The sequence below is a fragment of the Penicillium griseofulvum genome (assembly GCF_001561935.1).
Source record: "Penicillium griseofulvum strain PG3 chromosome Unknown contig_86, whole genome shotgun sequence".
Taxonomy (NCBI): domain Eukaryota; kingdom Fungi; phylum Ascomycota; class Eurotiomycetes; order Eurotiales; family Aspergillaceae; genus Penicillium; species Penicillium griseofulvum.
The window spans coordinates 590942-617998 of record NW_024467473.1 but is presented as its reverse complement, the minus strand read 5'-3'; the positions used below and the strand labels follow the sequence as shown (position 1 = coordinate 617998).

Sequence of the window (27057 nt, the reverse complement as noted above, 5' to 3'; positions counted from 1 at the left end):
ACTACTTACTTATATACTATAAAGTAAGTCCTACGAGTATTATAGTTTTTTAAGTATCCTATTAATTAAGGTACTACTAAATATAGGTTATATTAAAACGTTTTATTAACGATATTACTACCGAAGTGATCGAAGTTAAGCTCCTAAGCGCTCTGCCGGTACTTTTTACTCTTATAACTGCGTTCGAGATACCTAGGACCCTAGTTACTGAAATTACTAGTAAATCGGAGGAAAGCTAAAGTCTTAGGGAATAACTGAATAGAAAATTGTGGATTCTTACGAAGGGTTCTAATACTTGTTAGCGCTTCGTTAGGATCAGAGGGCTCGGTAAGGGGAAAGAGCTTATACTAGACTGTTACATATACTAACTAGGCTATTAGATTCGAATGATATAGTTGGAGCTAAGGTATAATAAAGTTAGGAAGTATTATCCGAGAACTCTTATAGCTTAATCGAACTGTCTAAGGAAGTTGTTGCTAGTAATACTAAATCGGAAAACAAATACCCTAGATTATATAGCCCTACGTTACCAGAATAGATTGCTAAACCCGAAAACTCTATTAAGTAGTATACTACAGAGCTAGAGCAGTTGGCTAAAACTATTTTATCCACGAGCGGTAAGAAGAAGAAGAAAGGGAAGGTTGCCCCTAAAATTCAACCTCCTATCGAGTCCCCCTTTAAGCGTCCTACGGAATATTGAAGAGACGTATAAAGTTTCTATAATAGTTATATCTAGTGAAAATATAGATATAGCTGAAGATCGATACATATGATAAACTAACGCTTATAGGAAAATCCTTCTTACTATAGAGATATCAGCTCTTTCTTTAATAAACTATTTTAATTTACTTTTTAGTGTCTTTTCTTCGCTTATAATTTTATTAAGCTGTTCCCTATTTAGGCTGCTGTTCTAAAACGGTGAGAGTAGTCCCTTGGGCTATATGGTCTGTAGATTAGATAACGACTAGCTACTTATATATTTATATTGTCGATAAATCGCTTTTGGGCGACTATATAGTATGATTTAAGGGTATCCTAAAGACCTACCTAGTACTATATATTAAAAGCTGTATAGCTTTAATCATATGGTTTGAGAATGATTAGGTATCAGAGGTGATCTACTAAAGCTCCCTGGTTTCCTAGATTGTGTATAACGTTAGTATACTTATCGATCAGTTGTAGTGGGTAAGGATAACGGGAAGAGCGAATAATAGACTTACCTCTAATGAAGCTTTAGCCCCTGTTGAGTAGGATAGAGGGTGTAGTTAATCCACGGGCTATTTCTCGATGGAAAATTCGGGTGGCTGGTCTGTATAATGAGTATAATATCCTAATTTGGCTCGGAGACTTGGCCGGATCTGATGAGATTTCTCTCTCGAGGGGTCTATTACAGTTATTTTTCACAGTTATTTAACCGGTCTGGCCTTACAATTTGGTTTATTTGTTTATTTTGAGATCTTAGAGGATTGTGATGGTGTGTAAAACGAGTAACTATAAACAACTGTTTACTTCACTATCCTGGTTAAGAGTAATATCCTATTATGGCTGGAAAGCAGGAAAGTAAGATTTGTAGGTAAAAATGCTGGGGCTGGTAATTAAATATGTTTATTTACTAAAAAGAGGGGAGAGATGATTCGATGTTGTAGTTAACTAGGTCAATCAATCAATCTTAGGCAAACAATAATTTTTCATGCCCACAGCTTCCGTGGCGGCCACTTATCTATCCCTCAGTCGGAATTGCTTCTCCTACCATCGCGGCAGCTTCAGCCCGGATTTCGATGACCTGGTAGAATAGACCCTATAGGATTAGTAAGAAAGTAGGTAATTCCTATAAATTAAAGCTACTTAAGGTAATTCGAGTATACCCCATTTTCTATCTAAGTAAGTTACGGAAGGTAGCGATAACAGAACTCTTAGAAGGTTAACAGATAGACCTACCTCCGCTAATATAGGTTAGGGAGACAGATAAATAGAAGGTCGAGAAAATCCTAGATACGAAGACATATTATCAGAAGCTGTAATATAGGATATAATAGTTAAGATACGACCTTAATCTACAATAGTATCCTACAAGTAATATAAAACATATACTAAAAAAGATATAGGAATTCTATACACAATACCTAGGTAAGCTAAGGCCCCCTCTACGTCTCTAAGAATAGCTAGATACTAATAAAGAAGATCGAGTTCTCAAAGATCATATTAACAATAATAAACTAGCATTCAGGGACTAAATACAGTTTTAGGCGGGGGTTATATCACGATCTAAGTACTACAGGCAGGATTCTACCACTAGGTCCCGACTTCGGTTAGAGTTCTAGATTAGGAGCAATCATAGACGATATTTACAATATTTAGTGCTACTACCTATACGAGCGCACAAAGACGTCGGGGGATTCGTTTCTTTCTTCTTTTTTTGTTTTATTCTCCGTACTTAGTATTTCCGTTAAATTGCACTCTTTCATCGAAGAATTGGCACGTAACATTATCCACCTTTCTAGTCAGAGTTGTATTAACTTGCTTACCATTTAATTAATAATTTACAACCGTATTCTCTATAATTTAGTTGATTTATATACTCTATATAGAATACATGTTTTACAATTATATACTCTAAAGTAATCTGATAGTGTTAAGCCAGTTTATCTTTTTAAAGGTTATGTATACTTCGAAGCCCTTTTCCGCCTTTTTCTTCTATTATCGACTATAAAACTGACAAGATATGTAAGACCACTGAAAATATCACAAGACTATATAACACATAAATTACCTCTTTATTATCCCATTTTCTGACCCAAAATCGAGATAGATTGATCGGAGTTAGTAGATTTATATAACTAAAAGATACTATCCAGTCAAGCTTCAAAGCGTTGACTCAATTATCTAAGCTCTCTTCCTCCCTCTTCAAAAACCTCATGACTCGATCATAGAAACCTAGCTTTCCAACACACGTATACGCACCATACGAATAAGCTATGGCCTGAGCCCTCTTACTGCCGAGGCACTTTGAGAGCAGGCTATCGCTGAGCTCGGCTGATTTTACCATTTCGATATACTCTCCTCGCTCACGCCATAATTCTCGTAGTTCCTCATCGAAGGGCTGCCCATCCTGGTCGTACTTTTGAGGTAGATCGAAGGAGATGGGCATAGCCGTAAGGAATTCCGGGAATGCAAGAAGCTCGATAGGCGCCGTACAAGCTCCTCCCCAATCAATGATTCCCGTCACATCGAAGTTTTTGTCGTCCACCATGATGTTACTATGAAGAAAGTCATCATGGGCGAGAGGAAAAGGCCCTTCGTCACATAAGGATAGCTGGCTGGCTATCGATTTGATCTGTGATGGGAAGTTCTCGATAATCGCTAGCATTTGTTCCGCTGTGATTGGACCTCTCTGCATCATGTGTGTGATTGTCTCTTTATCCCACTTAAACTTAACGCTGTCGGCCCACGCCTCGAGAAATGCAGTTGCTGTGTCAAATGGACCACCGAGTCCTGGTAAAGGACCTAGCTCATATTTTCCCTCGTGGGTACGGATAATCGCCCCAATTTTTGGGAGTCTCAAGGAAGTTAACTGGACTTATAGTATAGTAAGCGACTAAGTAAGAAGTAGGCCTATTAAGTGGGCTTAAGGGACGAACATGACATTTTGCGACGGAGCGGTAAAAGTCTTGTCGGTGTTGATTAGGTATCACACCACGATGGGCTTCGTAGCCGCCTAGGGCGTCCATAGCGACGCTACCAGGGAGAACCTCCATCAGTATAAAAGCGGCGCCCACCGAATTCTTCTCGTCAAACTCATACGCAAAAACTCGGGGCACTGGTAAGCTGGAATGCTCTTTAATGAATTGCATTGTTGCAACTTCATTTTCGAGTTTAGTGCTGATGGGGATAGAGGTATTCCTTCGAATATGAACGCGGGCCGCCCAACGAGTCCCATCAGAGAATTCCAGTAGACAAACAATATTATTAAGCCCGCTAGCAACCTGGTCCAAAGCGATACATTCCGAATGACCATTAAGACCCGAAGCAATCTGACAGAGCTCGTCCCATTGAGATCGATTGAAACAGTCGGTAGTTTGACTGTCACTCTTTTGCAGGAAATCTTGAACCGTAGCCCAAGAAGTTGAGTCGATAGACATAGTCGTCTAGATAGAAAACAATTGACCTAGTAGAACTGATAATCCTGCTAGGATATAGGGGTAATAAGAGCATGGAATTGTTTCTTTATAGACTTTTGTAGGTGGGATTAGAAGAAGTACGAAAGGGTCAGGGAGAATTAGCGGTGTGACTCATTAGCAAGATACTAATCTAAATTCGTATACCGTATCATGCCGGGAATATAAAATGAAAAAGTCACGACAGGGATAGGGAGAGGGCCGGTTTGAGTGCAAGTGACTAAGTACGTCGCTCTCCGACTTTCCCATCGCAGGCCTTGGTACTCAATAAAATCAATTATTACGTTGCAGTAAGATTACGGTCACCAACAGATATTCAATACTAAGCTTGAGGCAAAGTACGGAATATATGAATCGCCTACTATGATAAGACTGTCTGCATCTTGACAAGATATAATTATATATGTTATATGAGACGATTAAACTATACCTTGTGTTGTGCGCCACACGGGCACTTAGCAAGGACTGTGTGTAGCTATGAAAATAAGCACTATGCCACTGCGTATGATACGGAGGTGATTACTCCTACCTTCGTGATTTGCTCATCTCGGCAAACCATGATATCGCAGTTGGTAGCGCTGATTTATTATGAGCAGCGTCAAGAAACCACCTGTGATTCCCGTGATCTATCTGCTGATAACGACCAGGCCAGTCAAACCTTTCAATGCCACGGCTGATAAACATACTTATGTCGGTCAATTCATCGGGTTCTTGAGTGATAATCATGTTCGGGCCACTGCTTGTGCGAGTGAGCAATTTTCCTTCTGAAATCCTGTGACCTGTAGTGATACATCAGGCTCAACAAAAAAAGCGTCAAATCTTTCTCCTTTGCACGTTGCTTAAGCACCGTAGCAACGTCTTCATTTTGGGGTGATGAGATGGCCGGACAATGAGGCTTAAAAATCCCCGCCTTGTGCCAAGCGATGTCTCTGATAGTAGGTCCGAGGTATTTGACATGATCTTCTGATATTCGGGTTATCGCTGTCACAACAGGCGATGATATGACGTTCGTCGCATCGTACTCGCCACCCATGTGTGGCTCGTATACTGCAACGTCCACCTTTTCCTTGAGAAAGACACGAAAAGAGAGAAGTCAGGAGCTGGAGGTATCGGGGGATGTCCATGTCGGTACTAGCTTCACGTGGCAGTTTATCCCATACTTCGAAAAAGGCACTGGCAAAGGCGTCTTCCTCTATCGGCTTGCCATTTATACGAATCCTCTCACGGATACTTAGAAGATGTGTTGAAGTGTAGAGTCCAACCTTAGACCCGGAGCTCTGGAGTATGGACGAGATATATGCGCAGGTGCTTCCTTTCCCATCGGTGCCGGCTATATGTATGATGTTTAACGTTCACAGCTGGGTTTGCTACTGTAATATTAGCAGCTGCACTGCTTGATATATTTGGCCTTGGCATACAGAATAACCGAGTAATTCTAACCATTTTGTCATATCATCTAAGCCCCTCATCTGCTTCAGACTCGACTGCGCACTGCTACGTCTGGAATTGAGAAGCTCAATAGCGTCCTGTAAAGATTAACAGGTGTCACATCAGTTATCAAAAAAGAGACTTACTGTGTATTTCTTCGTCGTCATGGCAATAATCATTTGAGCACATAGGTGTCTTGATAATGTCTGTGGGATGCAGAGTTGTTTACTTGCGCGGGGTTGATTGTCACCTGACCTTCTTTTCTAAAGATTGTTGTCCCGAGCAGTTCGCAGGGTTTGCAAACCGCTCACGGGTTTCAAGCATTATGTCGGGGTGGGGAAGCTTCAATGGGCGCAGGACAAAGAAACTGGTTTCTTGTCATCATGCGCGGTCCCATAGTTGTAGCCAGCTAAAGTCACAACAGACGGATCATAAGCAGGCCTTCCGGCAACATCTGAGAAATTAGCCGTCAATCGCCCTCATGGCGAACACATCATCCTCGAAGATATGAATGCGCATCACCCGAGACGGGGAGGACCAGAGACCAGGGCCGATCAAGAGGCCGAGCGGGATAAGTGAATGAGAGACAAATTTGCATTCTCGGGAATAAAACAATTGCTACAGCAACAAAGCTAACAATGAGAAGTAAATGTGATTGGTATTAAAAGGTAATGGTACCATAAATTGTCAGTGCGGGCTTGCTCAGAGAAGAGATGAGATATAAAAAAAAGCTAATATTGATGAATTCTTGGGGAAAGGAGAGAGAGTGAGCCCCTTTCACACCCATCTTTTAAGGATTAGATCACCAGATTTATTTCCTAGATCATCCTAGTTTGATATATATCAAGTTTTAGGTTTTTTAGGTCGGGGTTATGTTTTCAAAACGGTGACCTACAGCATACAAGAATAGCCGGCCACATAAGCCTATGTATTGACACTTCACATTCGCTAGACTTTATCAACCTATGGTCGTTCGAATCGGAAGGCCGTCAAGTCCATCTCGGTCCCAGTGGTAGTTGACTGGTTATAGGTTAGATGCCAACCGCGTGGCTCCCTAAATGACTTGATACCGGCCGCCTTGTCTACCTGGCGAGTTCTCAACGTGATCGAGCAATTCGCGAGCTGGAAACATCTTGCGAGGACAAAGTCCAGTTCTTCCACAGACAATATATCGATACTAGAGAGGCAGAATATGTGATCCACTTTTTGATGGTAGCGAGCGAGAAGTTGCACTATTCCTTCAAGAATAAGTTCGTTGTACCATCCACCTTGTCGGCACAGTTGCAATCCCTTCTCCGAGCTGCCCACACCCGTAATCCATGATGCTCGTGACGCTGCGGATACGAGGGCACGGCCAATTGAACCGTTCCCACATGCGAGATCTAGCACCGTGCCACCATGGGAGACTTGTGGAAAAATATGATCAAAGTTCTCCAATTTTGAGATATCATCATCCTCAAACGATTGACTCGAACTACTCAGACGGTTGCCGGTATGTTTCAGGAAGTAGTTAGTGATGAAGATGTTGAGCGCGGCCCTGTGGCCACCAGGAAAATCATACTGAACATCTAGATCCTCATATCTCGACCCTGGTGGGAAAGACCAAATAGGTAATGGATCCACCTCGATGATGAATGGTTTTTGGTCGTCACCTCTTACGCGAAAATCGACCTCACACCCCATGTTGCTTGTATGTGATTGGGTCTCTTTGAAGGCTTCGACGGCGACTCTTTGAAGCTCGCGATATAATCCAGGATTTTGCTCTTCCAATAGCAGTTCATACCCCGACCCTGTGTCGTATTTGATATCGTATGTCAAATACTGTTCTTTTCCCGGAAGCTGTTTCGTGTGTTGGGCAACCAAGGGAGTGAGGGGAACAGGGACATGACCCATAGCAAGTACAACGACCGAATAGTCCTCCCCATCAATGAATTCCTGGATGACAAGATCGGTGCTATGTCGCCCCGCCACTTCGCAGGCATTGACATATTGCTCCGGATCTTCTTTTAGAGCATGTGCCCGATGAAGCCGTACACCACGCATCTTCTCATTCAAGCGGTTGAGAGTAGCGTCTAGTTCTGCTTCATTATGGCAAAGAGAATGCTCATCAATGAGCTTGCTCGCATAGTCAAATGCCGGTTTTACAAATAACGGGAACTTGGTAGTCCCTGGAATAGGCAGTGAGCCCAGTCGTTTAGCTTGAGCGAAGAAGTCAAACTTGGAGCGTTGTCGCTCCTCGCTCCGCACACCAGCCGACGGAAGGCCAAAAGATTCAAAGTATTTGACCGCTTCAACTCCGGCGATAGCATCATCATTGGTACCCCAGAGGAAATTTAGATAAAAGTCGTATCCTTCTGCAATCAGCTCGTCAATCTGGGTCTTTGCCGTGGCCTTGACGAGATATTTGTTTTCAAACGAGTGTTGGTCGGTAAACAGACCGGGATCGGGCCAGACATCTTCAGGATCCTCGGTGCCAGCCTCGATGCCCTCGTCAGAAGAATGGAGACAACAGATCCTCATAATGTTCAAGTTGGACCGTGATAACGAAAATGCTTAGCCCGGAGTTTTTGATCTAATGTAGTTGAGTTGACAAGTGCCTAGTGAAACTACGTAAGTATCTGAGACAGCAAACAAACCGTAAGTTTGATGGTGGCTGGCTGGAAATAAGGTCCTAGCGTTATTGCAGGGATTTGTCTGCAACCCCCTCTATAGTACATCGTATTCCCCCGCTATCATATTAATCATTCAAATTGAGTGACTACGGGGTCATATGTAGATTGACTGGCCTTATTCATAAGTCTACATCGTATACCTACAATGCAGGTACTAATGTTCCACTTTTTTCAATTTACAACGTTGTACAAGAGGTTCAAGTATATGTTTGACGGTAACTTTATTAGTATGTGGGGTATGTTTTTGAATTGCATATTATATTCAGAGAGACATATGTGACATTGGGATCTACACGTACTCGCGCTATTCTCGGGAAGAGCACGGAGCCCGATGCTTCCAAGGTGACATGTGCCCTGGATGTAATTTATCTGACGCATCCGTCAGTACATATCGATATCGTATGTTTAAATGCCTAGATACACCCCATTCTCATGACAAAAGCAATTTCCTAATTGTAGCTGCCTTAATGCAAAATCCTACATCAGAGCATTCGGCTCTGCTGAATCCTGAACTTGCCGACCCCAGAAACAAACGCTATCAAAAGCATATTTTTACTCTCTTCGTCTTTGTACTTATAACGGAGGGTAGCAATTTTTTACAACTGGCACCGATGACAGTCATTATGGAGTCGATCATTTGCAAAAATTATCATCGGCAGGCAAATTCAACGTCCGGAAGTTATCAGCAGGGATCTGATGCGCGTTGCAAAATCGAGCCAATCCAAAGCGAGCTTGCCAAAATAAGGGGTTGGCAACAGCTCTTTGACTGCCTAGCAAGTACGTATCATTGCAGATCATTACTGATCATGTCAACTAACTGAAGATGAAAGGTATCATTGTTTCCCTTCCTTTTGGCTACCTGGCAACCAGGTACGGGAGAAAATTGGCACTTTCATTGGCCATGTTTGGCCTTACTATCGCACGAGTTTGGATCCAAGCTGTCTGTAGGTTAACCAACTCTGACAAATGCCCCTCTAATATTTGATAGGCTGGACACATGCCTTTCCACTTCGCCTGACCTGGCTATCTTCTCTTTTCATTTTGATCGGTGGCGGCAATCTAGTGGCCGGTTCTTTGATATATTCTATTATGACCGATTTAACCACCCAAGAGCAAAGGTGCGTTTGGATTACAGGCTGAGTATTGTATATTATTAAATTCCTTCAATTGATACTAACTGTGCTAGGGCATCCGTGTTTCTGTTTATGAATGCTGCAGTGCTACTATCTGAAGTATTGATGATGCCACTTGCATCTGCAGCTATGCAAAAGAATCCTTGGCTGCCTGTGAATATCGGCATCATCACCCTTGCGGTAGGGAGCTTAGTGACACTTACCATGCTTCCGGAAACGTCCGAATTGCAAGAAGAAAGCGGGTTACAAACCTGCAACAATAATTCTCCAGAGGCCGTGACAACCAATCCTGAAACCAGCATTTACTTCCGAGTAAAAACAATCCTCCTTTCCCTAGGAAATTCCCTTGACCTGACATGGATATCGAGGGAAGCAGTCGCTTTGATTATGTTATCTACCATCACAAATATGGACCGAATATCGCAGCCCTTTTTCCTGCAGTATGTATCTAAGCAGTTTCGCTGGGATATATCACATGTGAGTTTTCACTATGGCAAGCAGAATATATTAAAGAAAAGGTTCACTCATTCAAATTATCCACCAGGCTAGTTTGCTGATGTCTTATCGAGCGGTGCTAAACCTTGTATTACTCACTGTGCTGTTTCCAATTGCCAGCCACGTATCATTGACCAAGTTCAACATGGTTGCGGGAAAAAAAGACATTTATCTCACTCGCTTTAGCGCTAGTGTACTGTTCATTGGGAGTCTTTTAATGGCAGTGGCCCCTAACATCATATTCTTTTTAATTGGTAATGGCTTGCCCTTCGCTTATTCCGCATAGCTTACCCCGCTGATATCATATTAGGTCTTACTATATTTGCTCACGGCTATGGTCTGTCTGCTTTAGTACATAGTCTCGCAGGATTCGCGGTAGACCGGCGTCACCTTGTGATGATCTACAACGCAATGGCGGTGGCTGAAACAACTGGTGATCTAATTTCCGGACCACTGATGGCGGGTAGTTTCACTCTTGGACAAAGACTTGGGGAGAATTGGCGGGGATTGTTTTTCATGGCCATGGCATTATTTTACTTGACGGCAACTGCTATTATTTGGATTATAAGATATCGTGAGCATTACGGTCCGGCCGACCATACTGATCGTGAGATCGAACGTGACTAGTTTATTTTATAGTAATTTACGCAATCAGACCAATATCCCGCATAAGTAAACGGGAATGTAACTGTCGATATATAGAGCTCGAGCTATGGATATGTTTACTCACTATATGCAGGTGCAAGTTGCCTGAAATTTCTAGTCTCTTAAGGTCCACCCGCAATAGCTGCAATGTTTTCGAGGACAAGATTACTGTTGATGTGTATCACTATGGTGCATAATACAGCGATATTACTCGCAGGGTTTTATGATAGCAATTTTGATTTTGAGATCTGGTAAGAGCGTTTTGTCAGACGAATCTACATCAACGAAAGTGCACTTCCGAGATTTCCGGGATTGCCATAAAAAAATTGCATATAGACCGGTGGACATGGGTGAAACTGTATACAATATGGCCCTGACGGTAGAGCCTACTAGTGGTAATTTACCAGATCCTCAGGGACACATTGTCGATTCGATCCACGTAGACGATAATGCTGCACATACTAGTATTAACATCACACTAAGATCTAATGTTGATTGGTTGGTCCAGTGGGGGGGGGGGGATAAATGAGAGGAAAAATTATAAATTTTGGATCTCCATTATGATATAAATCCCAAGACGTGAGAGGGAGTTTCTTGCTTTATTATAGTATTCAAGTATATTTTTGGTACTATCACTGCAAGGGATCAGAAATCTAATTTTCCCAAAGCTGCTGCGACCTTTGAACGCGATAATCAGATGGGCGAATTTGCAATCGGCCTGGAAAACGCGTTGAATTGCATGCAGTAGATAATTTTAGGTGCATTGACTTTACGGCTAACGATTTTAGTTTCAGCGGGAGCGGGTGTATGATACACTCCACACAGCTTTTCATACAATGTACAGCCAGTTATTATAAATAGGCCTAAGTGTCAACTGCAATTCCACCCTATATTCATTCAAGTTTGTACATCCAACTGAGTTGAGGATTACACATTATGAGGATCTGTATCCTGCTAAGCGCCTTCACTAGCCCTCATCCAACCGAGGAGTATAGTCCTGCCCATGACCCAGGCAATTTCACAGATCAACATACATTCGACCTTGTATGGATTCGAAAGGACATCGCAAATGAGCAGATAGACAATGCAGTCTCGAAGGGGTATGATTTTTACTTCAACTTTATGTGGGGTCAACATGAAGACGATGTGGCGGGCATTGCAGCATGCAAGTACTTTGAGAGTCTGAACCTCCCCGCCATTGGCCAGCGCAGTGAGGTTCTTGAAAGATCAAAGAATGAATTCTACAAGGAGGCACGTACTCTGGGCTATCCTCGCGTGCCTGGTACCTCCAATTATCCACTCTTTGTCAAGGCAGCGTCCAGCTGCGCCAGTCAGTTCATTTCGAACAAGTCTTTGTGTCGCAACCGCGATGAGCTTGTTCAGAGCCTTGCCAGCATTGAAGAAGCTTTGGCTCCCGGTCGAGCCCTGGCCGGTCAAAACAGCGAATCAGTAGTCCGTCCTCCTGCTATAATCGATGGCATCACGATCCCCGCAGATGTGGTGGTCCAGGAATACATTTCCGGCTGGGACCACTCGGTGGTTATCATCGAGGTGGGTGACTGTCCAGTGCCCCTGGCACCCGCGCGATACATGTACCCAACCGGCTTCACCCCCTACGTCGACTTTTTAACCTTCGACACCAAGTTTCATCCGGAGACACACATCGAGCCACTACGATATAAGGATGACCCCGCGTTCTATACCAAATTGCAGGAGATTGCAGTGCAGGCATTCCACGCCAATAATATGGCAGGCCAGAGCTGGTGCAACGTCGACATTCGTGTTCCACGGCCTGGACACGGAGAGCCCGTCGTCATGGAAGTCAACCCGATGCCCGCGGTTTTCATGCCCCCAGACCACCAGTGGGAAGACATTGTCATAAGGGAAAGCTTCCCGGGTGGCCATCGTGCCCTCACAAACACGCTCATTGCCAGCCACCTGGTACAACGTCGCGCGCGTGAGCGGGTTCCAAACCCGGTAGCAGATGTGTACGACAATGTGAGCATTAAATACGACGAGAATATTGCCACCATGACACACCTGGACACCATATACCACAGGGTCTTGGCCCGTGTCGATCTTTCTCAGGGAACGATCCTCGAGCTGGGCGCGGGAACTGGTCTGTTTGGTCGTGCTTTGGAGCAGTCGATGCATCGCAGCCCGATCACGGACTCAAATTCGGACTCCTCATCCAATGATGGAAAATCGGCTTCCTCATCGCTCGACACAAAATCAAGCGAAGCCTATTCGCTCACTGGAATCGAGCTGTCCAAAGGAATGGCTGAAAAATGCCGGAAAACAGGTGTTTACGAGAAAGTTCATCACGGCTCCATTCAAGCCATCCTCCCGACAATCGGACCGTTTGATCACATTGTCACTATCTCGGTCCTGTACTTCCTGTCGCCTGTGGATTTCTCGCTCGCAATGGTACGGTCGTTCCAACTGGCGCGAAAGTCTCTGGTGGTGAGTATCGATGAAGTTCCTGAGAGTTACACCGCAAAGCTCACGGAGATGGGACCTCCTCATTGTCATATGATCGGGTATAATCACCTAGAAGATATGGAGAAAACATTCTGCAACCCACCGCCCCCTGGGTGGAAGCTGACGGAGAAGTTCCGGCAGTCTGCGTGGAACTCCCCATCAACTGGTATCGAGGTATACATGACAACATACTGCTTCGAGCGGGATATGTGACTCTGATAAAAATCAATGGCACGCACCAGGGAAATGTATCGAGATTGTATTTGGAAGGATATAGTTGCCGCTTTCTCGAGGCTAGATGGTCCTAGCTATGGAGTTCAACAAATTTGTCTGTATGTTACTGCAGGCAATTCTCCTCTGGTTCCTTCGTCACCTTCTCTTTGACCACAATTTTACTCCGACGGTCGATTTCATATTAGGTAGCTTCTGGCAATGAAAGCTACTATGCTAGCTAATAAGCAGCCAGAAAGCTTTCTGTTTGGTGACAATCCTCATAGCTACATAGTCAGTGTACCCGCAGTGTACCCGCAGTGTACCTCCAGAGTACCCAAGGTCGACCTGCAGTCGACCGTAGGTTAACTGTAGATCGACTGTAGGTTGACCGTAGGTAGTCACCGGTAACACTCACTGGCAACATTGGAAGGCCAGGATGCCATAGCAACACACGTCGTGTCAAAAGACATGCTACCAATTATTACGCTAAAAGCTCTTTGGAAGATAAGGATGCTATATTGTCCACCTACTGTAGACCCTAGGCAAGAGCCGTCAGATGAAGTGACGAGTCACCTGAGTCTGACATCTGCCGTTTCCTAAGGAGTCGGCCGATTTCAGCTGAAGGGGTACAAGGAGGTTGCTAAATACATAAGAAATAAGCACCGCAAGATAGAACCATCATAGAAAGGGTATGAAGCATATTCGTCCGAGTCGCCGTACAAAGATAGCGGTCAGTGACTGGCAAGAAAGGGACGTAAAAGAATAGATAAACGCTCAATTTTAGTCATCGTTATTATCATTTTCCCCTTCTGCGTTTATCTTCTTCCTTCGTGAAGTCGACATCCATCTCGTCGTCTGTCTCAGATCGCGTAGTCTCCTGCTTAAGATCATAGACTGGGTTGTGGACAGACTAAATGGGGGCCGGTTGATCATCTTAAGTGGCAGCGGGTTTGATCAATGATATCACAATCGCGCATAAATTCCTAGTCGAATTGAACAACCTCCCCAATGTTCCCTGTAGGGCTAGCCCATTTGCGCTTGCGCGACGTGTGCGATACGACTTGGTCGACTTGAGCTTCCTTCCTCTGGGGTATCGTCACGATTGATCGCAAAGTCCTTCTCATGATGACCCGTTGAGGGGATAGCAGGTAGGCAGGGTAGTGGTGGGGGTCTTATTGCGGTATGGCAGACAGCAATAAGGAACAGAAACATTATAGCAAGTATAGGCTGCCAATGGGAGAAGATTAATCGTCGTGGTTTAGGAACTAGCAGCCAATATATTGCAGATACTGGAAGTTGTCTTCGCATACGGCGCCATCGTCACTCGTCTCGTGGTCACCTTCATCTGTTGGATATTGGGTGGTGAAATCCTCCATTTCATCTGCGGCATCATCGTCGCTTCCATCCTGCGGCAAATTCTTAACCGATGCGATTATGGCACCGTAAATGTTCTGTACTGCTACGATGCCTGCTTCAACTCCATGGTTTTCATGGACGTACTGCGAATCATCAAAGGTTTTATCATCTCGGTAGTAGCTGATGCCCGGAAATAAGGTAATGGAAAATCTGAAGTAAAGGCACCGTTTTGCCGGGGAGCCTTTTGGAACTGCAGCGCCTGCCCATAAGAAACCTATAGAAGTATTAGCTTGTTAATAGATGAATGTGTTCGAGGCATCACTCACATCCCATGTCCATGTTTTTGTGGGGGAAGCTATGGTTTTGTGCTTTTTCAAGCTCATATCTGTTAGGACATACTCCCAACGTGAACCTTCGGGTGTAGGGTTCTTTGGAGCTATGGTGGCCTTCTCCTCAATAATTGGAATAATGACCGTAAGAATAGTCGATCGTATCAGCAGCCTTGTGGTGTCTTTTCAGTAGTCTTTTCAGTGGTATGTTTAGTAGCATGTTTAGTGGTCTTCTCAGATATCATTCTGCCGTATAGGTCGACAGGAAAAAAAGGCAAATCCTTATCCTCAGATTGACAATTTGTGGGCTAAGTTGAAGGACAAAATGCCCGTTCGAGGCGATAGCCGGTAACTTGTTTGTTTTGACATTTCCGAAAGCGCTGGTTCCATTGCTAGGCCCCCTTAGTCCCGCAATTTCGAGGATTTTAATACGATTGACAGCCTGCAATTCCCACGGGCATTTTTCATGCTCACACCTTTTGTTGAGATTCATCGCACCAATAGGGGAGGGACGAAGGGGCAGTAATCTCACTGAGACGGGATTGGCATCACCGCCTTGAAGCGAACCTCAACTCATCGCCAAAACAAAGCACAAAGTTTCCCTTGGGGGATAAATCCAAGGAATAATGTGGCCCTTTCCAACATATCCAGAAAAGACAGCGGGTGATGTAGCCGGAAAGACGTTCGACTACATCATTGTCGGTGGTCCGTCTGACTTCCCCTGACCAAAACCCACCAAACCAACTAACCCAAAGCCATTAGGCGGTACGGCTGGATGCCTAATTGCGCACCGCCTTTCAGCCTCCCCAAACGTCTCAGTTCTAGTTTTAGATAAGGGTCGCGTCAACGCCGGGTTGCTCTCACGGATTCCTCTCCTTGGCATCCTCCAGGGCGGGGTCGTCCGCTATCATGCTGAACCCAACGAGCATTTGCGTGGGCGGCATGTGCAACTTCTCGCTGGCGAAATGTTGGGTGGTAGTAGTCGCGTTCACTCCATGACATGGAGTCCCGGCGGGCGCCCTGAATTCGACGGCTGGGCGCGTGAGCTGGGGTTGGACGAATGGAGCTGGGAGAAGGTATTGCCGGCTTTTGCACGGGTTGAGAAGGGAATCCCACGCAAGCAGGCAGGCGATCTAGGTCTCATGCCGTATGTAGATGCGGCGATGGAAAGAGTAGGCCTAGGTGATGGAGGGGGAAAGCGAGGCACTCAAAGATATAACCGCAGCGAGGTCTCGGTTGATGCGGATGGGAACAGGGTCTCTGCGTTGACTGCATGGCTGGATAAATCGGTTGTGAACGAGAGGAAGGGGCGACTGACGGTGTGTACAGGCGTGTCAGCGACAAAGCTTGAGTTTTCGGATGACGGAACGAGGGTGACAGGTGTCTGGATTAACCCTGGGAGGGGTGCGGACATTTTGGTCAAGGCTAAGCAAGAGGTGATTCTCTGTAGCGGCGTTTTCGGCACGCCGCAGCTACTAATGCAAAGGTTGGTTGCACTTTTTGGACAGCGTTACTTCGTCATACTAACCACGGGTAGTGGCATCGGCCCTAAGGAACATCTGTCCGCTCACAAAATCCCAGTGGTACATGATCTCCCTGCAGTGGGTGCACATCTGACTACCCATATCCTTGTACCAGTGATGACCGAACTCCCACTCAAGCATACACTACATATCGTTCAGACGGTTGCTATATTATGGCACTTTTTGCTGTGGCTCTTCTCTGGCACTGGGGTGCTTTCCTCTAACGGTCAATGGGGCGCCGCGTTTTTGCACTCGGATACGCTCAATGAGGCAACAATGACAGTGGTCCCTCCCGAAGCCAGCGACAAGGAAGTCACTGACCTTGAAATATTAATTTGCCCAATTAGCACGCTTATCGAGCATGGCGTTCCCGGAGTGCCCTGTATGACTTGGTACGCGGCTCTTGTACAGCCGTACACCACAGGCAGTGTTGAGCTCTCGTCTGGCTCTGACACGAAAGCGCCCCTAAAGATTACCCTCCCATTGCTCATAGACGCTCGCGACAGTGCGCGGCTGCGTAAGGCAGTGCGGTTCGCCATGCGGTTGGCAGACGAGTTTGCGGGACCGGACGTTGGGTATCCACACCCGGCACGTTTAACGATGGCTCCTGGAATGGAGTTGGAGTATGTAGATGGTCTCCTGGATAAGACCAAGAGCAAGAGTGACAAGAGAAAGCTTACAAGGATGTTTCCACCACAGAGGGACGCTTGGAGGACTGTGACTGATACTGAGATTGATGAGTACATAAAGCGGTTGGTGACAGGGAGCTATGATCCTGCTGGCACCTGTCGGATGAGCCTTACAAAGGAGGAGGGCGTCGTAGATCAGAACCTGAAAGTGTACGGAGTGCACAACTTGCGAATTGCAGATGCAAGTGTCCTTCCCCGGTGTGGAGGTGCCTCGATCTCAGCGTCCATTTATATGATTGGGGAGCGGTGCGCTGAGTTTATCATGAAGCAGGATGGTTTTCCTTCTTAGATATGCTACAGAATATTATACATATCTGTAGGCCTGATTTCAAAATATTGCATTCTTTATATCCTCAATACTAGATACTACGTACAAATAGGTAGCCTATGATACAAAGTGGAAAATAGCCTCACAAGTCACGTTATGAGGCTGAATCTAGTTATGAACCATGGGCTTTTTGGGGGCCAATACGCCCGCCGTATGAGACAATTAACCTTTTTTGGGCGTAAAAAGTTTCGGGGGCCGACCCTAGTTAATATAATATGTATGGAGCTAGTTGGTATCCCACTGTATTGTGAGACATGTGACCAGTGTGCGTCTACTCCATAGAGAAATCCGCCCAGTTCTTTTAATAATAACATTCATTTTTCAAAAATGAAAGGTCAACTTATCTCCCATAACCGAAATGGATCAAACTGCTATGGTCATCCCAGACCACTCCGAAGATTGATGAACTGGACTAGGCAGCGAGCATTCATTTCAGGATGTCTACTCTTATTTTGCGCACTACTCGTGGTGTTAGGCGCCCGTAACCACTTTAATAGTCTGTCTCTCCAACTTGTTGATCTTGACGATTCGAGCCTTCAGAGGCCGGCAATTGATATGCCCGCGATCACTGCTAATATTGATGGGTTGATTAGGTGACCGGATTGAAACGAATAAAGCACAAGCGCAGCTCGTTCGAAAGATGAGAAATTATAGCTCAGATTCGACGAATGTAGCTATAATAATACCGAAGGTGCGGTCGGACGATGTGCGATGGCTTCAAAAACACCTACAGACCCAGTATGCAAACAATCCCGAACCAATATTTTATGCCGCTAACATCATTATTCCATGACGCAGACTCAATACTACACCTTTTATTTACTCGATGAGCAGCAGACGTGAGACAGATTTACTCATTCCCCATTCAACTCGTGGCCGCGAAGTTTCCGCCTATCTTTCATACATTATCGACTACTACGATAAACTACCGCCGTTTTCGATCTTCCTCCACGCCGGTGAAAGCCAGCGCCATAACGATTTATTTGGACTCAAAACCAAGGCCGTGCTAGACAACCTACGTCTTGAAGCCGTGGAGGCGAAAGGCTATGTTAATCTACGATGCCAGCATTCGCCGGGATGTCCGACCCACGTTCACCCCAACAATCCTACTGAACTCGATATCAAAAATCACGATACGCGGGCTTATTTCGCACAGATATATAAGGGGATCTTTGGGGATGTACCTGTTCCGGACGCTATTGGAGGCATCTGCTGCGCGCAATTCGCAGTGAGCCGGGATCAAATACGGCGACGACCAAAGAGCGATTACATACGGATGATGAACTGGGTGGATAAGGGAAGCAAAGAGACCGTGGATGACTATGGTGTTGGGTGGGTCTTTGAGGTAGTGTGGCATGTGGTTTTCAGCATGGAAGATGTTCAGTATGTTGCGCTTTGGAACCCGATAAAACAGTGTACTGACAAGTCTCTAGCTGCCCTGTGTATGAGCAGTGTCGTTGCGATAATTACGGATGGTGTGGACCTTTGTCCTCGGGTGAAACCTTGATGCCAATTTCAGCACTTGGGAATCAAACTATGAAAGGATAAAGTTGAGCTATATTCTGATAGGCAATATCGAACAAAATATATTGACCACAAGTGGGAACATGAGCTATAGAAACCGATGATTTATGATTGGAATTTCCATTTTAAGCTACACATACGCGTCTTGACCGGAAATGCTGTGTGAAGCCTCGCCTATCTAAAGTGGAGAAGAGGTTTGGAGGCTGAGACTATGTTGCTTGGCGTTGTAAGGTTTCGGGGGGCCAATACAACCGCCGTATGATACAACTAACCTTCTTGGGAATTAGTATTGGGGCGCAATATGTGCTATAGATGGGGCTGAAAGTATACGTCTCCTCGGGCTAATGGAAGAAATACATACCTTGTGGAAACAAACGAAGAGCGAACTGGTATAAAGAGGCTAAGAGTTCATAGTGCCGTTTTGTTTCTCTCTATTAATTGATCTAAAGGTATGTGCAATGATATACAAATTCTATATTGACATCTTATGAACCATCTTCCACATTATAATTCTCCACCGTGGTTTCCGAGGGAATCTTCTTGTCGCGCTTAGTTAGGCTTCGAATGACGAACATGGTCGCAACGCCAACTCCAAGACCAGCAAGACCAATACCCATGTAGCTTGCACCCCGATAACCTCTGAATATATCTGTGCCGCCGCGATTAACTTGGCTTTCGACGGTTCCAGCAAGACCAAGGCCGATCGAGATAGAATAGTTCACAATGGTATTGACAAGCGAGGCGGCAAGTCCTTGATGTTCCCGTGGCATACTGTTGCTGAGGATTACAGTCCCAGACGGAAATGACATGTCCCTGATAGTGTGTTAGTTCATCAAAGTTACATCTCCACAGGGTATTGAACTATGTACTTACATGCCCCATGGGGTGAGAATAGAAATGACAAATGCTTGGGCCCAGTATGTTTGATGAACGGGCAGTGTGGCCAGGAGAATTTGACCACCTGTAAATGCAAGCATAGCCATCAGCATAATCACACTCGGACGCACTCGAGCCAGAATAAAGCCAGTTGTGACTGCAGCAATCGCACCAGACACAGCCGCCGGTGCTAACTTCGCAAGCGCCAGAAGGGGTGTATTTCCCTTGATAACTTCCATGAATTGGAAGAAATAAAAGATCACAACTCCAAAGCTGGACCAACCAGCAGCAATACAACCGAGTACCCACGCAACCTCCTCGGAGAAAATCTCCCGAGGGAGTAAGGGGCATGTTGCGTGGAACTCAATCCACAGGAATACAGCCAGACATAGGAAACCGACGATCAAAAGAACGTAAACATAGACGGTCGGCCAGCCGACAATCGGTCCTTGATTCCAAGCGAAATTGATCAGAATAAGGGCGGCGACGCCGAGTGAGCCCCCTAGTAGATCACATTTGACCCACCATGGCATATGAACAGATACTTTCGGGGGTTCTGACTGAGGAATAGCGAGAAATCCGAGGAGTGAAAATGCTATGCAAACGATTCCCATGATCCAATATCCCCATGGCCACCAGGCGCGCTGTGCTAGGAGAGCCGAGAACGCACCCCCAATAACAAACCCTCCTGGTGCTGTGGCACCAAAGATACTAAACACCATATCCTTCCGAGGACCAGCGGCATATGTGCGTCCCAGAATTGCCAGGGCATTCGGTAGCAAAAAGGCCGGTCCAATTCCTTGGAATGCACGGCAAATGTCGAAAAAGATTTGGTTCGACCATACAGAGAACCCTCCAAGGATAGACCATAACCCGGACCAAGCGAAGCCACCGATAAACATCAGTTTGTGCCCGTAAAGGTCGCCTAATCTCCCTGCAACCAAAATGAAGGTACCAACCGTCAGGCTGTACGCGGCCGCGTACCAACTTAATTGACCGGGATTGGTGACGTGGAAGCTGTCACCGATGATATGAAGTGGGACAATAGCAATGGCAAGGCCTGCCTGTGTCATGAATTGAGCCGCACAAACTACACCGATGAATATGACCTCATGCAGCAAGCTCTTTGGAACTTCCATTGCTGATTGGTTGGTGACTGCCCGAGCAAGATCTCCCTGGTGGGAGTTCGCCTCCTCGGCATCTGAGTGAAAGCCAGAAGGTTCATTTGAAGGCTTTTCTCGAACTTCTACTCGCTCGTCCGACATCTTCGCAAGCAAGGCGTAGCGGCCTGTTAAGATTTTGTCATGCAAAGGTGACTCCAGAAGATTTGCCGGGTATGGAAAGAATTTCTGACCCCGAGCTTAGGGTAAAAAAGGCGGGAAATGAATACTTCGACGCTATCCAATTGCATCTATAAACCCACATGCGAAGGTGTATAGCGGCCAGTGCGGCAAAAGCTTGATTTTTCACGGTTGATGCCTGATTATTGCCTTGTGGATGCCTGATTCCCAACTGGCAGAAATTGTTCGAAGTGTACACTGGATGGAGCGGTGACAAAGGCGGGATCAAAGGCGGTCTGATATGCCGGCTAGCGCATCCAAAATGTGTGCTCAAGAGTCAGGATCGAAGCTGGAATCAATGTCTGGCCCCTCCACGCCCGCTGGTGTGTTCGTGGTTACAGAGGATGCAGAAATTTGTTCTGGGAAAGTAGAACGAGTTGGGTCGGGGTTTGGTAGAAGCTGCAGAAGAGATCAGGGCTCCAACCCATATTGGCCAGATATCCATGACTTCACGTAAGCATCTATAAGCAGACGACTAAGCCATTTTCAACAAAGCTTGGACTGTTCTGCCAAAGCTTAAAGTTTCATGATTGGTGACCCCCGGCATCACCGCCATTCCCTAGTGCCGGGGATAATAATCGGAGAACGTGTAGGCAGTGCGAACACTGAAAATAATATGTACGCATATGAAAATTGTCAAGACAATATCTCAAAGCTGACGAGGTGAGCTATGCCCAAGATAGACACAGTTACGAGGGGCCAATCAGATCAGAACTCCCAGATTTCATATATCATGAATGACCCTGAATCTTAGATTCCCCTCGTCTTCGGAAATTTGGACAATTCATGTCGTCCTAATAGGACTTGCAATTCTACTTCGGCTAAATGGCACCTCGGCGGCCAGATGATGGAGTTATAGACTGCAATGGCAAAAAATACTAAGCCATCTACGACGGAGATCCATTGGCCGCGATTCCAGACCCAAGGAAAGAATTATTCGACTCCTAGCTTGATCTTCAGAAATTCGACTGTGGCTGGTATCATTGACTACACCGGATGTGATTTGTGAGTCGAAGTAAATGCGATGCTATCAGCAGGCAACGTTACCGCCACTGGGACAACTAGTAATGGAAATAGCAATGCGACATCTTTGCCGTCATCCACTCTAATTAATGGTGCAACAACCCTTCTCTCTAATACTGGGGGTTATCTTGCGTTCAGTGCGTTGTTTATGGGAATGGCAGCATTTTGACGGAAATTGCCTATTTTAGCAATCCGCCTCTCTTTACCCTTTTATTTCTTTCCTTTGTACCTCCAGTGCAGAATATTATTCGGTCTTTTCCATCCTTGTAATAATTATTTGATGTTGGTGATTGTGTATTGTTTTGTTGATAATGTACATAGTAGTGTCGATATATATATCCAACCTCGTCACTTTGAAAGTTGTGAATATAGTAAATTTCTATCGCTTGCTCTTTTTACGAAAAACACAGTCTTGTCTAATTGCTAAAGCTGAAGGAATTTAAGTCTCCCAATTGATATATTCAAATAATATTCACAAATTTGGTGACTGTATTTGATTATCTCGACAATATCCCAAGGGCCTCATTGCAATATGATGACACATCATGGGTTTTGTGCCTAATGATCACACAAACTATGTAGGCTGGCCAATGTAACGAAAGACGGTATTGATGCTACGCAAGCTGCGAATTGAAAGGTCGGGATGAGATAAAATGCACAGAAGTCTTACTTTCAACACGAGAAAACGGCATGAAACAAGTTCTATGGGATTAAACTTCGTTTTCTTTCAATGCATAGATGTGTTGAAGCATGCTTAGGTAGATTTTAATTCTTATATTTGCCGATCACTCTAGATAAGTTTGCAGGGTTCCCAGGGTAGGGCTATTGTTCTTTTATGGGGCCGGGCCGTTTAGTCTCCACTGGGCCTTAAATTAGGCGTTCCATTAGATTGATGAGTACAAGTTTGACGCGGAAAAATATTCCGTTCGTATCTGATTATATTGCTCGAAACATATTAACATCCTATATTAAAAACAAATTTCCAAATCCCCCTTCCTGCACAAGGCCGAAAGTGGATATTTATACAACTGCCCCAACCTCGTAGAACCCCCCCTTTTCCACTGCAACATGCACGACCGACAGGTGGCACATGCCAATAGACTCCAAAAAGCGAAGCTTTATTCAAGCATCGTCGGTAATCTTCTCGGTAACAGTGCCATCCTCCTGAAGAACAACCTTGTGCACATTGAGGGAAGCCTTGACGGGGTTGGGCTGCTGGTAAACCCACTCCAACTGTTCCAAAGTACGGCCGTGGGATTCGACACTGTGGTATCAAGGGTTAGTACGAGATATGACATGTGATGGGACTGAAATCCGAATCGGAGTAAACATACCAGAAGAAGTACCAGAAAACGGACTCGATAACATCCCAGCCGACGAAAATCCAGAAGTAGTTGGTAGAGACGTTCGCAATACCAATGGGTGTAGCAAATTGACTGATGAAACTGATACCGGAGACCATGAAGCCAGACAGGGCAAGACCCTTGGAGCGAGTGGTGGTCTCCAGAGCCTCGGCGGGAATGACACCCTGGAGGGGAGTGTAGGTGAAGGAGAAGATGACGTTGAAAAGGTAGTAGAAAGCAAGAGCAGCCTGGCCCTTGGTCTTGCCGATAGAACCAGTGTTGGCGACTTCCTGTAGGAGACCGGCGTTGATGCCAAGCATGACAGCGCATGCTACGTGGTGATTAGTTGGACTGGTCTTGATATACCTAAGGAGGAAAGAGGAGACTCACCAAAGGTACCGAAGATAAGAACAGGGCGACGACGCATTCTATCGGTGAAGTACACGGCGGTCAAAGCACCCACAGCTGAGACAATAGAGTTGACGAGGTTAAGCAACAACTGGGTTGAGCTCTTCTCGTATCCAATAACCTTGAAGATGGTGGCGTTGAAGTAACCAAGACCATTTCCAGACCACTGTCCGAAGATGGAAATCATCATCACCTGGGCGAAACGCCAGCGTCCACTCTTTGTCATGAGGAATGGGCGGTCTAGGGAGTGGGAAACTTTGGTTAGTTGCTATTGCGCCAGATAGTACTGAATATATCGGAGTTGCAAGACTTACAATCCCACCACCTCTTGTCAATACCGTCAATTCGGATACCTTCCCTCATCTCCTCAATCTCAAGACGGACCAAGCGAGCGTTGGGGTCACCGTTGCCGTGGTACTTAACCAGGAATGCCTCGGCCTCTTCGTTGCGGCCGTTGGCAATGAGCCAACGAGGCGACTCTGGGATGAACCAAACAGAGATAAGGACGATGATACAGGCGAAGCACTGGCAGATAAAGGGAATGCGCCATTGCCAGTGGTTGTTAATGGCTTCGGTACCGTAGGTGAGAGCAGCAGCAGGGATGGAGCCACCGAACCAACCGCAGTTGTAGAAGCCTGTTCAAGCGTTAGAACTGATATGATGCATAATACGTTTTTTCAACGAGTTGAAGATACTCACCGACGGCACGACCACGCCAGTGAGGCGGAGCAATTTCGACAGCGTAAGCGGGGGCGGAGACGACCATGACTTGAATGCCGACACCGAGGACGAATCGACCAACAACGAATTGCGGCAGGGTCATAGCACTGGTGATAATAACTGATCCAATAATAATAATCAAGGAACCGATAAACATGCACTTGCGGCGACCAAGCTTGTCGGAAATGATAGCACTGACGGGAGTACAGACAATGGAGCCACTGGGAAGAATCCTTATCAGTTGCTGTAAAATGCGCAGGATGGGGAAAAGGCATACACTGTGTAGAGTGACATAACAAGGGAGACCTTGGGGCCATCCATTCCGGTCTTGAAGACTTCTTGGTAATGGTCCATGGCGAGGATGGATCCCATCAGAGATCCTGCGATGAGTTAGTCAATGCTGTTTTCTTTTTGGTTAATGAAATACGCACCATCATAACCGTTGGCACAGGCACAACAGAATGCAACAAAGATACAGACTGTAATGGTCGCATCCAATGTTAGTGTCTGAGAAATCTTCCCTGTATGACTCAAAGGGTAACTAACAGTACAAGTGGATAGATTCCTTGCTCCATCTTTCGATCTTGGTCTCCTCAAGGGCAGCGAAAAGATCGGCCTATATTATTCGGGTCTAGATCAGTATTCCGCCCGTAAACAATTCAGAAAGAAAGTCACTGACATTAAGGACCTCCTTGGTCTTTGTGCCGTGACGCTGCTTGGCACCGCCAACACTATTGGAACGATCTTCAACGGCAGAGGAGATACCGTAGACCTCCTCTTTGGCGTTCTTATCGTCCGACATGATGTGATCCCGCGAGTATTGGAATCGACGATCTCGGTAAATGATCCGAGTGATAAACGGGACTGGCGCGATGAATCGTGAAATTCATGAACAGCGGGGCAGGAGGTTCTTTATATGTTGGAATGTCAGATCGAACAATTAAGAAAAAAGAGTATAATCCATTTTAGGAAATGAGTCGACTCTCCGGTTCCCCAGACTCCATTTTCCCTTGTGACCCCGGAACCCCTTGTTTTCGCCAGTAATAGGCGCCTCTAGTTGGTGGCTTTTCCAAATAGCTCCGCGTCCTTATTGGAACCGGGACATTCCCCAATCATACCATTTTGCCCCCCACCGAAATCGCCATATTTTGATTCACGCATTGAAAGAAATTAGGGTCTGATACCTGGATAGCCGGCCCTGTATCCCGTTAAACTAGTTGGTTCGAAACGTCAAAACAGTTGGGGCCAGATAGCCCCTTTTCGAATGTATTTGGCTAGTCTCAATGCAAGGATAAGGAGCGAAGGAGCCTCGAGAGCCTAGAATTCTAGGCCAATTCTCACTGCAATGCTAATCAACTAACTAACTATTAGACTAATGTTAGGTACATATTCACATGTGCATCACAAGGCTGTTTAATGCACTCCGTATAATATACTCCGTATTTGACACGGACACGCCTATTATCATGAACTTGGTTTTGTTCTCGAAAACAGGACATGTTTTTGCCATCTAAAGTTGCTTATCCCTAGAATGACCATTCGCATGAGGCTCTCAGTAATTCCATACTCAATTCCTCTGTCTGACAGGAAGAACAAGCTGTAAACGTTGCACGGAGCCCATTGTCAGTACGGAGGATTCTCCGTGTTGGATTCCTCACGGATTCTCCTTCCCCCACAATCCACTAGGCTGTTTAAGGTCAACAAGACCACTTTTTTTTTAGCTGCTGCTCTAGCTTGCCCAGTTAGATTAAGGTGGAAATGTGCAATTCCTTCCATTACGCTTCATTAAACTTCGGCCCGAATCCCCCATGAAACATCCATGGATTCCCCGGAATTTCCACTGCATCCAAGACCGTGCGTTGGGTTAGGTTTGCATGAACATCAATTCAAACCAGATGGATCTAAACTCGCTTGACAGGATGTCATTCCAACGGCGGTTGGACCGAAGATGAGAAATATCATAGGTCCGGGCCGAACTAAAAAAATAATGAAGGCGACACTTCCGAAACGGAGATGGCCACGGAGATGGGTCGTGAGACATGCTCAATATGGGTCTAGGGTTATTCTAGCCAGTCACATCTCCGGACGGAGAACTCCCCAGCAAGTAATTTCTCGGGGGCACCCGTGATGTCTTGGCAGCTGGGCTGTAATAGTCAAAAGGGGGTATGTGCCCGGAGGCTGGGGAATTTGTAGGCGACCAATTTGCCAACCATTTGTCGGGAGAAAATACCAAAAATCTTCAAGCGGACATCGAAAGACGTCGGACTAGAGAAGAAAACCCCACGGGTGGGTAAACCTGGGGTCCCTGGGGTCGGTCCACTCGGACGAAAACAAGCTAACGAGCCCGACAGTCCTC

At 45.7% G+C, this 27057-nt stretch overlaps 8 protein-coding genes across 8 annotated transcripts; 3 read left to right on the top strand and 5 right to left on the bottom strand.

The window, feature by feature from the left end:
• Positions 1-2875: 2875 nt before the first annotated feature.
• PGRI_036100 (phosphotransferase family protein) lies at positions 2876-3851 on the bottom strand (the record flags this gene model as incomplete). The annotated part of the gene is made up of 2 exons (XM_040791323.1): positions 2876-3571; positions 3639-3851. The coding sequence occupies 2 exons, from the start codon at positions 3849-3851 to the stop codon at positions 2876-2878; spliced, it is 909 nt and encodes a 302-aa protein (XP_040645400.1).
• Positions 3852-6566: 2715 nt separating this feature from the next.
• Positions 6567-8123, bottom strand: PGRI_036090 (ATP-grasp fold, subdomain 2; the record flags this gene model as incomplete). Its single annotated transcript, XM_040791322.1, has 1 exon — positions 6567-8123. One exon carries the CDS (start codon positions 8121-8123, stop codon positions 6567-6569), a length of 1557 nt encoding a protein of 518 aa, XP_040645399.1.
• A 3361-nt stretch (positions 8124-11484) lies between these two features.
• Positions 11485-13242, top strand: PGRI_036080 (ATP-grasp fold, subdomain 2; the record flags this gene model as incomplete). The annotated part of the gene is made up of 1 exon (XM_040791321.1): positions 11485-13242. One exon carries the CDS (start codon positions 11485-11487, stop codon positions 13240-13242), a length of 1758 nt encoding a protein of 585 aa, XP_040645398.1.
• Positions 13243-14225: 983 nt separating this feature from the next.
• PGRI_036070 (uncharacterized protein) lies at positions 14226-14937 on the bottom strand (the record flags this gene model as incomplete). Its single annotated transcript, XM_040791320.1, has 3 exons — positions 14226-14327; positions 14553-14872; positions 14925-14937. The coding sequence occupies 3 exons, from the start codon at positions 14935-14937 to the stop codon at positions 14226-14228; spliced, it is 435 nt and encodes a 144-aa protein (XP_040645397.1).
• A 616-nt stretch (positions 14938-15553) lies between these two features.
• Positions 15554-17428, top strand: PGRI_036060 (GMC family oxidoreductase; the record flags this gene model as incomplete). Its single annotated transcript, XM_040791319.1, has 3 exons — positions 15554-15632; positions 15690-16413; positions 16465-17428. 3 exons carry the CDS (start codon positions 15554-15556, stop codon positions 17426-17428), a joined length of 1767 nt encoding a protein of 588 aa, XP_040645396.1.
• An 865-nt stretch (positions 17429-18293) lies between these two features.
• PGRI_036050 (DUF3431 domain-containing protein) lies at positions 18294-18974 on the top strand (the record flags this gene model as incomplete). The annotated part of the gene is made up of 1 exon (XM_040791318.1): positions 18294-18974. The coding sequence occupies one exon, from the start codon at positions 18294-18296 to the stop codon at positions 18972-18974; it is 681 nt and encodes a 226-aa protein (XP_040645395.1).
• Positions 18975-19476: 502 nt separating this feature from the next.
• Positions 19477-21132, bottom strand: PGRI_036040 (MFS transporter; the record flags this gene model as incomplete). The annotated part of the gene is made up of 2 exons (XM_040791317.1): positions 19477-19804; positions 19865-21132. The coding sequence occupies 2 exons, from the start codon at positions 21130-21132 to the stop codon at positions 19477-19479; spliced, it is 1596 nt and encodes a 531-aa protein (XP_040645394.1).
• A 2220-nt stretch (positions 21133-23352) lies between these two features.
• PGRI_036030 (uncharacterized protein) lies at positions 23353-25503 on the bottom strand (the record flags this gene model as incomplete). The annotated part of the gene is made up of 9 exons (XM_040791316.1): positions 23353-23494; positions 23565-23904; positions 23964-24221; positions 24296-24616; positions 24681-24922; positions 24979-25081; positions 25133-25180; positions 25248-25317; positions 25381-25503. The coding sequence occupies 9 exons, from the start codon at positions 25501-25503 to the stop codon at positions 23353-23355; spliced, it is 1647 nt and encodes a 548-aa protein (XP_040645393.1).
• Positions 25504-27057: the final 1554 nt, after the last annotated feature.